The 16574-nt window shown below is 36.2% G+C and overlaps 1 protein-coding gene across 1 annotated transcript in view; it reads left to right on the forward strand.

The window, feature by feature from the left end:
• Positions 1-7270: 7270 nt before the first annotated feature.
• Positions 7271-16574, forward strand: part of LOC106871805 (17-beta-hydroxysteroid dehydrogenase type 6) — a 20877-nt gene continuing 11573 nt past the window's right edge. The window contains exons 1-4 of the mRNA XM_014918451.1: positions 7271-7328; positions 12475-12823; positions 12979-13240; positions 13616-13779. Of these exons, the coding sequence (XP_014773937.1) occupies positions 12484-12823; positions 12979-13240; positions 13616-13779 (766 nt within the window). The 5' untranslated portion in view covers positions 7271-7328; positions 12475-12483. The remainder of the gene's footprint in view (positions 7329-12474; positions 12824-12978; positions 13241-13615; positions 13780-16574) is intronic.

Genomic DNA, 16574 nt, shown 5'->3' on the forward strand with positions numbered 1-16574 from the left:
TATATATACACACACACACACATGCGCACCTTCGTTTTGGGATCACCACTACATTATTATCTTTCCTTCTTCCTAGCTCTCCTGTGTGATACCTCTGTCCAGCATTTTCCATGATAGATCGCTAGCCACTAAACCTTTTTTATTTTCACTCCCGGTTTATTTCTGTGTTCTTTTCTGTCGAAGAGCATAGGCTCGAAACGTAAAGACTTTCTCACTTCCCGTACGTTATATAGAGAGGTCCTTTTAGACGTTCACAGAGCGCCTTACGTTCAGCGGAATGCCGAGCTGCTGAAAGTTTCCAACAGCACACCGTACGCCTAGCCAAAATGGTTTCATACGATGCTGCTTCCAGGGCTACAGAGGGCCCAGTTAAGGGGAGACAACTAGTACAAATTTTACATAAGAATATATAAATAAGACTTACTACAATAATGTTGGATTTTACATCCTAGATAGCAAATAAAAATTCGAGTGGTGGTAATAATGAACAAACAAGTAAATGTGTACACATACCGAAGAAAATTCCACTTTATAAGTACACGAAAAGGCAAAATCACAAAACCACTAACATTTAAGCGATTAAGACTTAAGACCAAAACGCATGTTAATTAGTATCATGAATATAATTCTCGTATTCAGACAGTTTACTAAATATACATAATATGCATTACATTATCCTAAAAGTTAGATTGTTCATATCATTAAATTTAATAATTTTAAAATTATATTGACCCTAAATGGGTGCAGTCATACTAGGTCCACTAACAAATTACACTTTCAATCCTACATAGTAAACCCAAATTATACAAATATCTCCTGGTAAGTACAACTACTGTAATGTCCAAGTGCAGACCCATACATTATATAGTGGAGGAAGATACATAAAATAAAATACATTACACAGAGGGGTAAAGTTGTTCCTAAGTGGGTAGGGCTATTAAGGTTTATTTTAAGTGGAGGAAAACCAATAAGTTGGTAGAGAATTTAGTCCAGATTACTGCAAGTGCCAACAAGCACATCCATGGTATGAAAGGTACTGGAGGATAAAATAAAACAAAATAAATAAAGTTAAAATTTAAAATAAAAACTAGAATTTGAATTAGTTATTAGGGGTTATAACAGTGTGGTTGATATGGGTGGGGAGTAGGACCTAAACTCAGAATTTGGATAAAAGGAGAGGGGTATTTAAATGAATACCTGCAAAAGCCCCGGTATTGCTACTAGCAAACTAACTTTAATTAAGGAGAAAATGCATAGCCTTCAAATTACTATCAATGGCTACTATTTCTATGGTGTGGGGTTCTTGGTACTATCTTGGGGCAGTAAGGGTTTCAAATGTTATTTATATTTATCGAAAGTGGACCCACCTTTGTGCAGGCAAGCTACACTTCTCTCCCCTCTCAGGTTCAATAGTGGGCTTTGTGTTGTTAGAATGAAAAAATTTTCATTAATGCATTATACGAAGGTACAGTATTAAGGATCTCCCATTCTAATGTGAAGCTGATGTCACTATCTTTGAGTTCCCAAATATACTTACTTAATCCAGTTAAGTTAATTCTGCTTCTATTTCTAAAAGAATGTTGATGTGTGGCTAGTCTACGTTTCATCTCATTTTGGGTAGCTCCTATGTAACTCATTTTACTAAACTGTGTTGTGACTGTGCATTGGTAAATTACGTCCTTAATTCTATAGATATTTCCAAGGACACAATTCTCCCTATTCCTACAGTTACATAGATTGTGCTGTAGGGAGAAATTGCTTTCTAGTAGGGTAGAGCTGAGTCTATTTAAATTGATAGGATCATTATTGGTTCTGAGTGTATCCTTTACTAAGATTGGAGTAGTGTTTATTGTTTTTATTCCTACTATTACCGCCGTCGTTGCTATTGTTGCTTCTATTTAAGTAGAAAGTATTTAATTTTTTATTATTCAGGGAGGATATAATGCTCACTAAGTTATGCGTAAGACTATAACCTTTCCTAGTTATTCTACTATTTGTAAGTTTTGAATACCTATTATTCTTATCAAAATGATTATTTATACCGTTAAATATTTGCTTAGTTAAATCGGTCCTTATTTGCATCGCAAAAGGAAGTATACACCAGATCATGGTCTCCCGATTTACCAGTGGTCTCATCGGGCGACACATGTTTACATGTTAGGGTGTTTTATATGGTGTATACGTATAATACCATTACTTCCATTATCAATGCTCTGCTCATTTATACTGCCATTAGTGGTGCTATGACTAGGTTTGCACTAGTAGTATATAGTGTTGCTACTACGTTTTTTTTTTTACTGTAGTCTTCATGGTTAGTGTGTTTATTAGCATTATTTATCCTTCGTCCATTTACCCTTGTTGTTCCACCCGTTGCGTTTCTGTTATTTTTGTAGTTACTCATATTATTGCTAATCTAATCATATTAGCGTCATTAGTTGTAGTTTCTTGTACTTTATACATCGCTTAGGTGTATGGCCATGTACTATATTGTTGCAGTCAATATAGTCGTTACTACTTCTATTCATTGCACGCTCGAGTGGGATATATTTGATTCTACCTCTATAGCCTGAATCTATAAGTGCCTTATCATACTTATCCTTATGACTATTAAATATGTCCTCGTTAGAGGAGAGGTAGGAAATCCTTTTGCTAATGCCTTTTATTGGAGCTCATTTTACTGATTGTGGATGGTTACTGTGATAGTTTATATACTTTAAGTTAGAGTTAGGTTTCATTAACGTCTAAGAAGTTGATACAGTAGTTTTCATCTTCTAAAGTAATAGAGAGGCTGAATCTTTTAAAATATTTACACAGATGTTTCTTAAGTAGTTCAAGACGTCTATTAGAGATGTTTCTAATAAGAAAAAGTATGTCATCTCTATAGAAGTCTCCCTCAAATTCAAGGAATTCTTTATCGATGTTGTCTAAAAGGTAAATTTCCACAAGGTCAGTTACCTCCGCTGAATCAGGAGGTCCCATGGTTATATCAAAGAAATCAGGGGTGTCCTTTCTAGCCCACAGCTTCTTATCAAATTCGATAATGGACTTACGGGCCGTGAGAATTACGTTGATTTTTTCTACTGATCTTAGTAAAGTTCTTAGCAAAATGAGCGCACTATTTAGAATAGTGGGGTTTATGGAAGAGTAATAATTTTGAATGTCAATTTGCCAAAATTTATGTTTTGTGTTAGAGAACCATCCTATTGCGCTTTGGGTATTTGTTCATAACTCGAGTTTAATCTTTTTAAGGGTAGGTATATACTTATCCAAGATTGCTTTACTGAGCTTACCTAAATCTGACTTATTAGGGCATATTAATCTGACCTGTGTATTACATAAATAATTATCTTTATGATCCTTAATGGTTATACAAGGTTTAATCGGTGTAAATGGTTCCGTCCGACCATCTACATATACTCCAACATGATTTTTTTGGCCTCTAAGTTAATTATTTTAAGAGTGCTTCTAGGACTATCTATTTATTTATTCTTATATTTGTTATGTTAAGAAGTTGCAGAAAGTCATAAGCGGCCTCATACCACTTATATCATAGTCTTCTCCCTCGCATCCTTTATTTACTTCTTTTTCTTTTTTATTTACATATTCATTGAAATGGTTTTAACTTTTGCCCTTGGTTCAAATATGATTGACCAATTATAGAGATGGAGAGACTTCGGTCTATCGCATTGCGGACAACAAGTAGTGCTCTCTATAATATTCCAGTAAGTGCACTATCATAAGAACCCTACGGTATTGCTTTGGATAAATATCAACTAGAGATTTTTACGATAGATAATATAGACACTGCTCTCTTTCTAAGCATGTCAATAATTTCCTTGCATTATTTCTTTACTAACTTCTTTTCACAACTTTTAAAACATCTTGATTCCCCCTTTATATAGATATAACCCGAAAATTTTTTCCCAAGACCATTGCTAAATCATTCTTTTGCCAACTGACTTCGAAGCCCCATGATGGAAGATTGTATGATTTTAATGTATTAAGCCTCCAGGCTTCTTCTCTAGGTCATGTTTTCTTTCCTATTCCCTCTTCCTCTTGTTTATTTCTTTGGACGCTTTTGCATTCACTCGTATGAAGATGAAGACTGTTATTTTCGCAATTCTTTCGTAGGCACTGACTGGCATCGGAAGCGGAAACGGCCTTAAGAATTGTTATGTCACATAAATGTTGTGTTATGTCATGTTTTGTATTAAATAGTAAGCTACAGATGTGGTCTAATTGATTTGTTTGCTGATCTAAAATTTTCTCCATTTTCTGTTTATTTAAATTTGATTCCTGATAAACTTTTGTTTATTCTGTTGTTACCTGTACTCTACGAACATAGTGTGCCTGCATACTAATGCCCAGAGATAACACGGGTAACTGATATCGATGATAAATATGGATATTTTATCCCCTAGTCGGTTACTATAACTGGTAACACTGCTTACCTTTATATATATATATATATTACTCTTTTACTTGTTTCAGTCATTTGATTGTGGGGATGCTGGAACACCACTTTTTAGTTGAAGAAATCAACCCCTGGACTTATTCTTTGTAAGCCTGGTGCTTATTCTATCGATCTTTTATGCCGAACCACTAAGTTACGGGGACGTAAACACACTAACATCGGGTGTACAGCGATGTGGACACACACACACACACACACACACACACACATCCACTCACATGACTTTGGTTGGCCTGAGGCTATAGTAAAAGACACTAGCCCAAAGCAAGTGTCTTCTACTATATATAATTATTTTAAGGGAGGAATTTTATGTTTAGCTCGAGGATCGTGGTTTGTTAAACCAGATTTGTGATTTTGTAATTCCACAAATTACTCAGTATGAATATCAAGACTTGGTCGACAGGACACTGTGAAGGGATGGCTCGCAGTCTCATTTTCGATTAATGTCGGTGCAGCAGATTTGTAGCAGGGTCGGTGTTCTGTTCCCTACAGAAGATTGGTCTAACACCAAACAAATGAAGTGAACCATCAAGGACATAGGTATGGCAGCTGAAACCGATCCAAGGTCGCTGTGGTTGATAAGAGGCCGCAGACGGAACCCTTCTGTGATCGAACACTAAACCAATTTTCGCTGCCCCACCCAGGTGAACCGTACTACCTAAGGGGGCGAAAGGTTGAGAACTTAAGATGTATTCAGATGGCACGGAAGTATTTCCAATATCATGAGGGATTCTGAAGACAAGCGTGTAATATTTCTGCGTAGCTCCTACGTTTTCTACATACGTAGGGCAAAGTTTAAGTCTGCGATCACTAGATATAGATGCCAATTCCTCTTCTCCATATATTTTCAGACCAATATTAGATGGAATTTTTATGAAGGGATTTCGAACCCAATCATACTCTTCTGTGTTCAATGGCAGAAAATAAAAGTTTATTTTTTTCCAGATTTGTCAAATGTTCAAATACAATAGGTGTCATTTCTTTTATGCAGCTTTTAAGTATTAAGGAAAACATTTCAAAGTTACCACCTTCAGCTCTATTTTTCCAAATTACAACTTTCTTTTTAAATGAAACCAGCTTATCTGTCGAAGTGAGAATGCTTTCATTTCTACCTTGCAAACTTGTTTTGATGCTATTAATTTGTGCAAATATCTTTGTTAAATATTCCAGCTTGGAAACCCAAAATTCACATTGTAGATATTCCAAGAAGCGGTCATATTTTTCTTCTTCAAAAAATGCATGTAATTCCTTCAGGAGTTCATGTATGCGACGTAGCACCTTACCATTTCAGAGCCATCTGACTTTTGTGTGGAAAAGTAAGCGCTTGTTTTTGAGAATCCATATCAACACAAATTTGTTCAAATAAGCGACACTTCAACGGCCTACTTTTAGTATAATTAACCATTTCAACAACTTGGCTTAATATTTGCTTTAATTCAACTGGTATTGTTTTTTGAAACTAGTACTTCCCTATGTAGGAAGCAATGAGTACGTATAACATTAGGATTTTGCTGTTGTACGAGAGATACAAAACATTTAATAGAGCCTATCATAGATGGTGCCTCATCGGTACATATTCCAACTCATAAACTCCAGGATAAATTCTATTTTTCTAGCTAGGCAGATAAAATGTCAAAAATATCTTGACCTCTTGTAATGAGTGGCATTTCTTCACAATAAAAGAACTGATTTATGGTTTGGTTACCATCAATAAAGCGAATAAATGTAAGTAATTGTACTTTGTTGTTAATGTCAGTTGATTCGTCAACTTGTAGAGCAAATTCTGAATTCTGAAATTTGTTCTGTACATTTTTCTCTATATCAGCAGATAAATCCATAATTCTCCAATAGATTGCATTATTTGAGAACGGAATCTTACTTATTTCTTGATCGGCTTCGTCACCCAACATGATTTTAACCATCTTTCTACAAGCGGGTAAGATAATCGACTCGACTAAAGTATGGTATTTCGTTTATAATGCAATCATTTCGTCTGTCTCAACAGACGCGATTTGAGCCTTTTCAGAAGCACGCATCCTGTTTTCAAAATAGTTTCTTTGTTTAGATTGCTGTTCTAGCAGTCTTTTTTGACACTTAGACATTTATATATGAACTTTCTAGTGAATATCGGTTTGTATTTTTCATATTTTGAAATATAATCTTACTTTTTCGAGGCACACCTAGTTACATCTTGCGACGCACGGTTTGGGAGCCACTAGACTGAACAGATGTCACTAATTATATTTGTTTCACTTGGTTCCGAGTTCCAATCCTACTATAATCAACTTCTGAAAAAATGTAAGTCGCAATTATATTTAGAAATACTTTGTTTCAAAAATATTGATTTTTGCTTTGTGAGAAAAAAAACAAAAAAACTATCTTATGTCAATGATGATCAGGAAATGATTTTTTTTAGTTAAAAAGGAAAAACAAAAGAAATACGTCAAATCCACGACGTTATTACTGAGTAAAATTCAGAACAACGAGAATTGAATATGGAAATGGTTCATATACAGCAGTTTAGAATGAATGGCAATAGCTAGTGGACTGTCAATATATTTTTGCTAATGAGTTAACTAGCTACGACCATCAATATAGCTGAAGACACTGCCAATATAATTTATCAATTACTCATATTAGCTATGACCACCAATGCTAAAAACATTTTCTCAGATCTACCTTCTTTTTCTTACTGATTACTGTGGTTTAATTGCAGGAAAAATGACACATGTTTACAATATCTGATTAGGAATGACCTCAAACTGAAATATGATTAGAGGATATAATAGCAAAAGTAGTAGCAGCAGCAGTGTTTTGTCATTGATTCTCTTCCGACAGAAAGATACAGAGACAGGTAAGGTTAAATATTCTGTGAATCTAACATATATGACTTTATATTCTAAGGTGAGGAATCATTATAACGTAGGATAGAATGTTTCGTAGTTTTCGTTTCTTTGCTTGCGCTCTGAGCTCAAATCCAGCCCGAGGTCAATTTTATCTTTCGTTCTTTTGGGGCTCACGAAGAAATGTCAGTAATGGGGTTAATTCTATGTACTGAGCCTGTAATTTAACTGTCCAGCTTTTCACACTTTGTCTCGCTAATTCGGGCTGAGAATTGCATTAAGTGTGCACATGTTCGATTCTTTGGTCATATCTCTTGGTCTTTGTCGATTTAACCTGCAATCTTTGTTTCAGCTCTTCAAGTACTACACTTAACCCCTTTTTCTTTATCCTACATCTACATTCTAGTTACTGATATTTCTCTTTCTTCCTGATTTCACCTTTTTTCACGATGTTGATATGTTTTCGTAGTTCGGTCATTGGTTGCTTTATTCTTCTTTTCCACCAAAGCTCTTTTTCTTCATTTCCGTTGGAAATGGCTTGTTCCTGAGCTTGTTCCGTGTCCGATTATTATTATTATTATTATTATTATTATTATTATTATTATTATTATTATTATTATTATTATTATTATTGAGTGAGTGAGTGAGCAATGCATACCATCAAAGTGACACTGGGGTAAAATATACGAAGCCTATTATAACCATCATGACTACCCGTCTGATAAGGGTACATCAGACACATGCATTATAACCATATGTGCGCCACATGATGATCTCATATCAAGATAAACAGCGCATGACCTTGCCGGTGGGGCCCAGTTAGAATTTTCGTCAGGTCGAGTAGCCTTTCCCGCTCAAAAGGTCCCTGAATAAGGGTTGTTTAAGGATGTTGAACGAAAGACCTGTGTTTTCAGAGGTGAATTATCCAAACCCCAAAGAATTCCTTTCGACACATGGCTATGATGTTCCCCCACTACTTCTGCTCATGATCAGAGATGCACATATCGTCAGCCACCAAGGGACATGCTCAACTGGTTAAGGTCAAACAACTGACAAGCAATTCTGTGGTATTGAACAGAATATCTGCTGTAGTCCATCTTTTATACCAAGAAAAAACAAAGTACATGATAACACTTCCAATCAGTTAAGATCAGAAGCCAAGAGAGACACTGCCTGGTACTGCATCCGGGCATTTCTTCTTCTTCTTCTTCTTCTTCTTCTTCTTATTATTATTATCCCCTTTCAATTTTGCCAAATGTCTTCCTGACTCCAAGGGCAAAGAAACTCACTATACATTGGTAGGCCATTAAAATAAACACATCAGATTGTTCATTTAAAAAGTCATGTGGTAGGGAAAAAAAGGGAAAGAAAGAAAGGAAGGAAGGAAATGGGAAAGAAGAAAAATGGAAAAAAGTAAAGAAAATAAGGTGGTGGGGGAGGAAAGAAAATTCAATGACAATGCTCTTCTCAATACATGTGACGTACCAGTTAAAACAATATTTTTCACTTCTTGCATGTATGGTAAGACAGGAATCATTTATTAACATTATTATTAGAATTGTTAGTAGACAGGGCAAAATGCTTAGCGGTATTTCGTCCATCTTTACGTTCCAAGTTCAGATTCTGTCGAGGTCGCCTTTGCCTTTCATCCTTTTGGAGTCAATAAATTAAGTACCAGTGAAACACTGGGGTTGATGAATTTCAGGCCTTGTGCCTTAGTAGAAAGGATTATTGTTGTTGTTGTTGTCATTGTCATTGTTGTTATGCTTAGAAGAGAAAGTTATCTGTTTGAAATTCCTGAGGTATTGTTAAATTTTGTTGTTTTAACAAGCGTTATTTGTATTTTAGTTGCACCGTTTCATTAATAAGTCATCTAGCATTCGCTAAGGCTTGTTGGTTTTGTGAAATATTTGCCCTGCCAGGGCTAATTTTGGTATGTTTGATTGTAAAATTACAATTTAAAAAAAATCAATGAGGCTCACCAAATTAAGGGAAGAGATGACTCTTGGAAGAGCCATTATGAAACTAAGTTTTCTGCCACAACCTGCTACAATTAACAGAAAATGAATTTATAGCAATAGCAATGACAACAACAAACATTTAAGTGGAAAATAATGTTAAAGCAGCACCTCTACTACACCTCACACCACCACAAAAAGTAGCAAGATCAACAACAATAATAACAGCAATAGCAGTGACAAGCAAGACAAACAGAACAATGAGGCAAACACAACTCCATCATTACCACCTAAAACATTAATACAATAAAAACAGTGAACAGTGAAGCTTGTAAAGTGGAAATGGTTTTACAAATGCATGTAAAAACTAGAATCAGTAGTATGATTGATCAATAACTAAGAGATGCAAAATAGTATCTTACAAAGTATGGCAGAATAATAAGCTTACATATACTGAAAAATGCGAGAAGAGACCAAAAGAAAGACTTCTAAATGCATTGCACTTAAAGCAAGGCGACTTGAATGAGTGATACTTGTCTAGATTGAAAAGTGCCTTAAACCAATACGAGGCATAAAAACATAGACACTTTGGCACAGTTGAAGAAGCAGCAAAGGGAAATTCGACCACAATATTAAAGAGTGATGAACTGTTGCTAATTCCAGCATAGCCATTTGGAGTGTTGTAAAAGGAAGGGTGGCTGAAATACCACCAGACGTGGACATCTAGCTTGTGGCGGCTGTAATATGCAGCATAGAAAATAAAAAGAGCACACTGCAACAACACAGACAGGGAAAAGAGAATTGGTCAGGCAATGGGATTGAACTACTCATCCAGATCAACCAAAAAGCATGGAAATCATCACTCACTTGATCACCTTCTAAAGTAAGAAGGGATAAAAGCTACTCAATGACCTGAATAGCAAAGGCAAAACATGGCAGCAAAGCCACAATTCGGTCTTTGGTGGACCATAACAGGCACTTGCTACTCTGGCTCAACCAGGTATGTAAGGTATTTCACACGCATTTCATTTGACTGTTCAGGATAAATGGTGGGCCAGAACGCAGGATGGATTTCAGTACCTACCTCAACAGCTTGCCGCGACTCTCAGCAAAAGATGTAGTATGTTGTGAAAAGCCTATAGCAGTCATGAAAATATGGGAAACGATGAATAGCTGCACGATGAACAGATCACCTGGTTTGGATTCTCTGCCTTATGAGCTTTATTTTTATATATTCCCAATTTGTTTGGGGTCCTTTTGGCAGATATCTACCGCAACTGGCAGCAGAATGGGAATATTCCTAGTTCCATGTGTCGAGGATCACTGCTGAGGAAGGACCCAAACAAAGAAGATCTCATATAGAATTTTAGGCTCATGCTAAATGCAGATTTTAAAATTATGGCCAGGGTATTTGCAAAGAAGCTGGCACTTGTCATAGATACTCTGTTTGGTGATATGCAAACATGCCTCATCCCAAGTAGATATATCCACAACTTCCACCTCATACAACACATCATAGAGGGAGTGGGTAAAGAACCTGACAAAGGTGAGGCCCTGATCAATTTGGATCAATCAAAAGCTTTCAACATAGTCAACCACCAATGCTTGGCAGCTGTTCTCATGGTTGCCGGTTTCTGCGGTTGGATTGCCACATCATCAACTCAGTAATTCGGGTGAATGATCACCATTTGGAACCATTCAGCATCATGTACTCAGTCCATCAAGGCTTTCCCCTTTTATCTCTTCTATATGTGTACTGACTCTAGAGCGACTGGAAACTGGAGCCTTTGAAGGACATCCACGCGAACTAATGTATGGGAGAAATGTGTCGGCATACACACAAACCTGATCAACACTGCTCTAAAAGAATATGTGGTGGTGACAGGAGCAGAAATTGGCCAAGAAAAGTCAGTGGGTCTGCAGCTTTGCTCCTGGAGAGGCAGGTCCATGCTGTCCAACAGTGCTGTAAGACGTTGGATGTATGAACCAGTTAAATTGGTCGGGATCTAGTTTCATCCAGATCTCTAGATGAAGAACTGGGAGGAAGTGATGAGAAGGGTGGTTATTCTCACTCAGAAATGAGCCAAGTGAAAGCTGTTCCTGAAAGTTCAGGCCGAGTGGTGAATGCATATATCACCTCTGTCATTTATTACTGCCTGACCATCATGCCTTGCTTTACATGTGACATGATTTGAGCACCTACTCTTTTGCTTTCTTTAGAAGGGATGTGTTCCATTGGTCTAGTGCTCCATTTGCTGTCAACATTCACTGAGAGGAGGACTGGACATATCCGTGCTGGTGATGCACAGACATGCACTGAGACTGTGACAACTCCAGTGTTTCTCTGACAATTAGCAGGTGTGGTCACTGTTTGTGAGACTCACTTTTCTGCAACCCATCTCTTTGACCAAGCTGCAGTCCTGGATTAAGTACAGGGTGCCTGGCACCTAGGCAGGGCACCTGGTACCTAGAATACCATCAGGCACTCACATACCTCTGCCAGTCAGGCAATGCAGTCGATGGAAGTTCCCCTTTGGCATTCTCTAAAGGTTCAGTGATGAGCAAGAATGACAAAGTCCTCGGGGTGTATCTGGGCATTGACAAGAATCAACTGGACATGAATAACTTCTAGAAATCTCTGGCCTGGCAATGTTATTGGATGAGGCAGGGTATGGTATTGCCATTTCAAGATAAACTCTACAGGAATGGAAGTGTTGACAGCTGGGCTTGCTCAAATGTGAGCAGAATAGCGAAACTCTTGTGCATGCATTCTTCCAGTGTCCGAGCATTCCCGACAGGTGGCTTTATGTCAAACATCTGAAGTTGCATGCAGGATGGATCAAGCTAGTAGCTGAGTTCACTGTGAAGATCATTCTGCCACCTTCTTTTGACTGGGAAGGGCAGGTAGTGTTTATTTGTCTGGTGGCCTTAGTGAGAGAGGATGTGTGGTGGATGAGATTGAAAGGGCTGAAAACAGACACCTTCTTCTTTGAAACGTTTACAAATTTCACTTAAAAAGGAAAGTGAGGATGGAGAGGGAAGAGTTGTTTTTCAGCAAATTTGTTGAAAGGTGGATGAATTTTATTGTTTGATTTTTTTTTTGTTTCTTTGTTTTTACTACTTATATACCTTCGTGTAACCCCAACATTATATTTCATCATATTGATTTGTATATTTCTTTTTCTTGTTTAATTTTCAGCAAAATAACATGATGTTTTCAACAATAAATGATTTAATTCCTGCTGCACTGGCTGTGATAAGTATTTATCTTCTCCTTCAGTGGTATCTTCGGACACTTACAGTTAAAGAATTCAATCAGAAATATGTGTTAGTCACTGGTTGTGATACAGGCTTTGGGTACCTTCTGGCCAAACAACTAGATGTACTTGGTTTTAATGTATTTGCTACTTGTCTAACTAAAGAAGCAATATCTGATCTTCATGCCATCTGTACAAAAAGATTAGAAGCATTTTTGATGGATGTTACCAAAAAAGAAGACATTGAAAGGATTGAAAAATTTGTCAGATCTCGGCTTCCAAAAGATACAGGTAACACAACAATGACAAATTTCACAATTTTACTATTACTTTCAGTTTGTCTTTAGGATTTGTGAGAGCTGAAAATGCTAATGCATAAAGATATGTATGTGTGCATGCATGCTTGCACTTGTATTACCTGTTATCAATAGTTATTTTTACTTCAGGTTTGTGGGCCTTAGTTAACAATGCTGGTGTCATGTCTACCCTTTTGTTCCCTGATTGCTACTCACGAAAACATTATACTGAAGTTATGGATGTAAATGTCTATGGAATGATTGATGTCACCACAGCTTTCTTGCCATTACTGCGCATGTCAAAAGGAAGAATTGTTAATGTGTCCAGTGTCTTAGGGAAAATTACCCCTCCTGTATTTATACCATATTGCATATCAAAACATGCTGTAGAGGCATATTCAAATGGCCTTAGGTAAATATAATTTCCCATAACTTCTTTGTGATTTTAATTAAATAATCAATTAATTTATTTTTGTACAATATATCCTGTTATCTCGAGAAACAAATTCTCACAATTCTAAGTATTCAAATTACTTTATTAATCTAATTGAATCACTCTGTTTACAGAATATAGTTTTCACTAATGCAATCAATAATTTGTGAATTTCTAAAATAACAAAAGTATCAGTCACATGACCTCATTTTCAATAGCATTTTCAAGGTGAGAAACTGGTACCATGACACTATCAAGATTTCATATTGAAGTTGATTCCACTCATTTAGAAGAAAAGAAAAAATACAAGCTCATTTGGCATTTATATTATTTATATGACTTTTGTCTTTGCAGATGTAGTTTAAAACTACAAAATGTAACTGTCCATATAATCGAACCAGGTTGTTTCATGACAAATCTAACGTCATATGAAATAATTGAAAATAGATCAAGACAAGATTTTGCTGCTGCTTCCATTGATGTTCAACAATTCTATGGTAACAAGTTCTTTGAATCCTGTGAGTATCCTTAAAACAGTCTTCATACACTCAATGCAAAAGTCTTTGACAAAATCTAGAACTTTGTCCAGGAAGACTTGATTTAGTTATCAAACGATAAAAAAAATGATCAACTTAATTGTTTTAATATTTTAAACATTCTTATCACCTGTATCAACAGTTTGTGGTGAGATCAAAAACTTCACTGGAATTATTTAAAGCATTTTTTTAGTATATAAATATCTTAACCAACAATGAGTTAGTCTTCAACAACTGGTAATTCTAAATTAGTTTTGGTCAGGTCATCATTTGAAGAAATCAAACATAACATACATAAATCTTACATAGGCGTAGGAGTGGCTGTGTGGTAAGTAGCTTGCTTACATGGTTCCGGTTCTGGGTTCAGTCCCACTGCGTGGTACCTTGGGCAAGTGTCTTCTACTATAGCCTCGGGCCAACCAAAGCCTTGTGAATGGATTTGGTAGACAGAAACTGAAAAAAGTCCGTCGTATATTTGTATATATATGTGTATGTGTATATGTTTGTGTGTCTGTGTTTGTCTCTCCAACATCGCTTGACAACTGATGCTGGTGTGTTTACCTCCCTGTAATTTAGTGGTTCGGCAAAAGAGACCAATAGAATAAGTACTAGGCTTACAAAGAATAAGTCCTGGAGTCGATTTGCTCGACTAAAGGCAGTGCTCCAACATGGCCACAGTCAAATGACTGAAACAAGTAAAAGAGTAAAAGAGTAAATCACTGGAATTTTCTTAGGTATTAACTCAAAACACATTTCTATAAAAGTAAAATTCGTCACATGACCTAATTTTTGATGGCATTTTCAAGGTGAGAAACTGCTATCATGATACTATTTTGATTTCGTATTGAAGTTGATTCACCTCATTTATACTGCTTATCCTTGAGAAAAACATAAACAACTATCCCTCTCTTTCCCTTTTTCTCTTTCTTGTTGCTCATATGTGACCATCGTCCATCTTTCTTTTCCTCATGTGATCATCTTTCTTTTCCTTCAGGATTGTCCTAAGGACTGGATGTATTCTATCTCTCTCTTCTATCTTTTCTCTTTTCAAAGAAAATATTTCTACAACGTTCACTATTTTATTCTCGTTTGTTTTCATTCGGTTTCCTTGTTCCCAACTTTTTGTTTTTTTTCCCAACTTTGACCCTCCATAAATCCAAAATTTTGTTTTGGTATTTGTGGGAACAACTGTCTTTGAAGACTCATATTGTTGTTCAATGCTTGAAATGAGGAGTAGATAGACAGTCAACAACTGATGAAGGCTCATTCTTTGTTTTACTTATCCTGTTTTTCATTTGTTTCTCTTGTTTGCATATTGAACTCATTTGTTTTCGTATTTCATGTTGTTTACTGTTGGTGACATCTTGTACCCATATATGCATAAGTGTGTGCGTGTGTGTGTATATATATGTATGTATGTATGTATGTATGTATGTATATATATACTTGGAAAAGGATGCGTGGCATTCGATCATATAATAATATAAATAATATATAAATATATGCATATATACATACCTACATATATATGTATATATACATGCATAAATGGGTACAGGACATCAAAAAAACGTGGACAGAGTGTGTCATTCTGTCCAGGTTTTTTTTTATTTCCTGTACCCATATATGCAAGTATATATACATATATATGTAGGTATGTACATATATGTATGTATATATGCATATATTTATATATTATTTATATTATTATATGATTGAATGCCACACATCCATTTCCAAGTAAGTTTCATCTTAATGATTACGATGCACACTCTTATTCTATCTCTTTTCTGTCTATTTATCTCCCTCTCGTTCTTCTTCCTTTCTGTTTTTCTCTCCCACCCTTTCCCTATTCTTCTCCTCTCCCCTTCACCGTTCCCTCTCTCTCTCTCTCACTCTTCCTCCTTAACTCTCTCGTTGATCACACGTGACTAACGGCCATTCTCTCTTTCTTCCACTTCCTTCCTAAAGACAAGACATGCTTTTATCCATCTCTTCTCAAAGCGCGTTTTTCCCACGTTCACCACTTCACATCGTCTTGGCTTAACAGCCCTCACTGTTTGTTTTTACTTTTTTGTTCCCACTGTCCTATTTTTGCTACCACTTTCACCCTCTGCAAAAAATACCAAAGTTTATTTAATTTGCTTTGCGGGAAGAACTGTTTTAATGAAGTCATGTCTTGTCCTCACCTTTGAAACGCAGAGTAGATAAAATAGGGGACAACTGATGAAGGGAATGTTCTTTTTGTTGCATGTCTCGTTTTTCTGTTTGTTTGGTTTTTTTTTGTTGTTCGAAAAATGTTTGTTTTCTATGTTTTTGTTTTTTATGTTCTCGTTTCTTATTCTGTACCCACATATTCTCCAGCTTTCGCTATTTTACCCTCATTCTGGTCTAACAACCCTCCATGTTTGTTTTTGTTTGGTTTCCTTGTATGTCTCCACTGTCCTGTTTTTGTTCCCAACTTTGACCCTCCATAAATCCAAAATTTTATTTTGGTATTTATGGGTGCAGCTGTCTTCAAAGACTCATATTGTTGTTCAATGCTTGAAATGAGGAGTAGATAGACAGCCAGCAACTGATGAAGATTTGTTCTTTGTGTTACTTGTACTGTTTTCCATTTGTTTCTCTCATTGTTTGTGTATTGAACTCATTGGTTTCTGTACTTCATGTTGTTTACTGTTGGTGACGTCCTGTACCCTTATGTGTATATGTATATATTTATATGTGTGTGTGTGTGTGTGTGTGTGTGTGTGTGTGTGTGTGCAGCCGTTAGTAGA

Source organism: Octopus bimaculoides, chromosome 8, assembly GCF_001194135.2.
Source record: "Octopus bimaculoides isolate UCB-OBI-ISO-001 chromosome 8, ASM119413v2, whole genome shotgun sequence".
Classification (NCBI taxonomy): domain Eukaryota; kingdom Metazoa; phylum Mollusca; class Cephalopoda; order Octopoda; family Octopodidae; genus Octopus; species Octopus bimaculoides.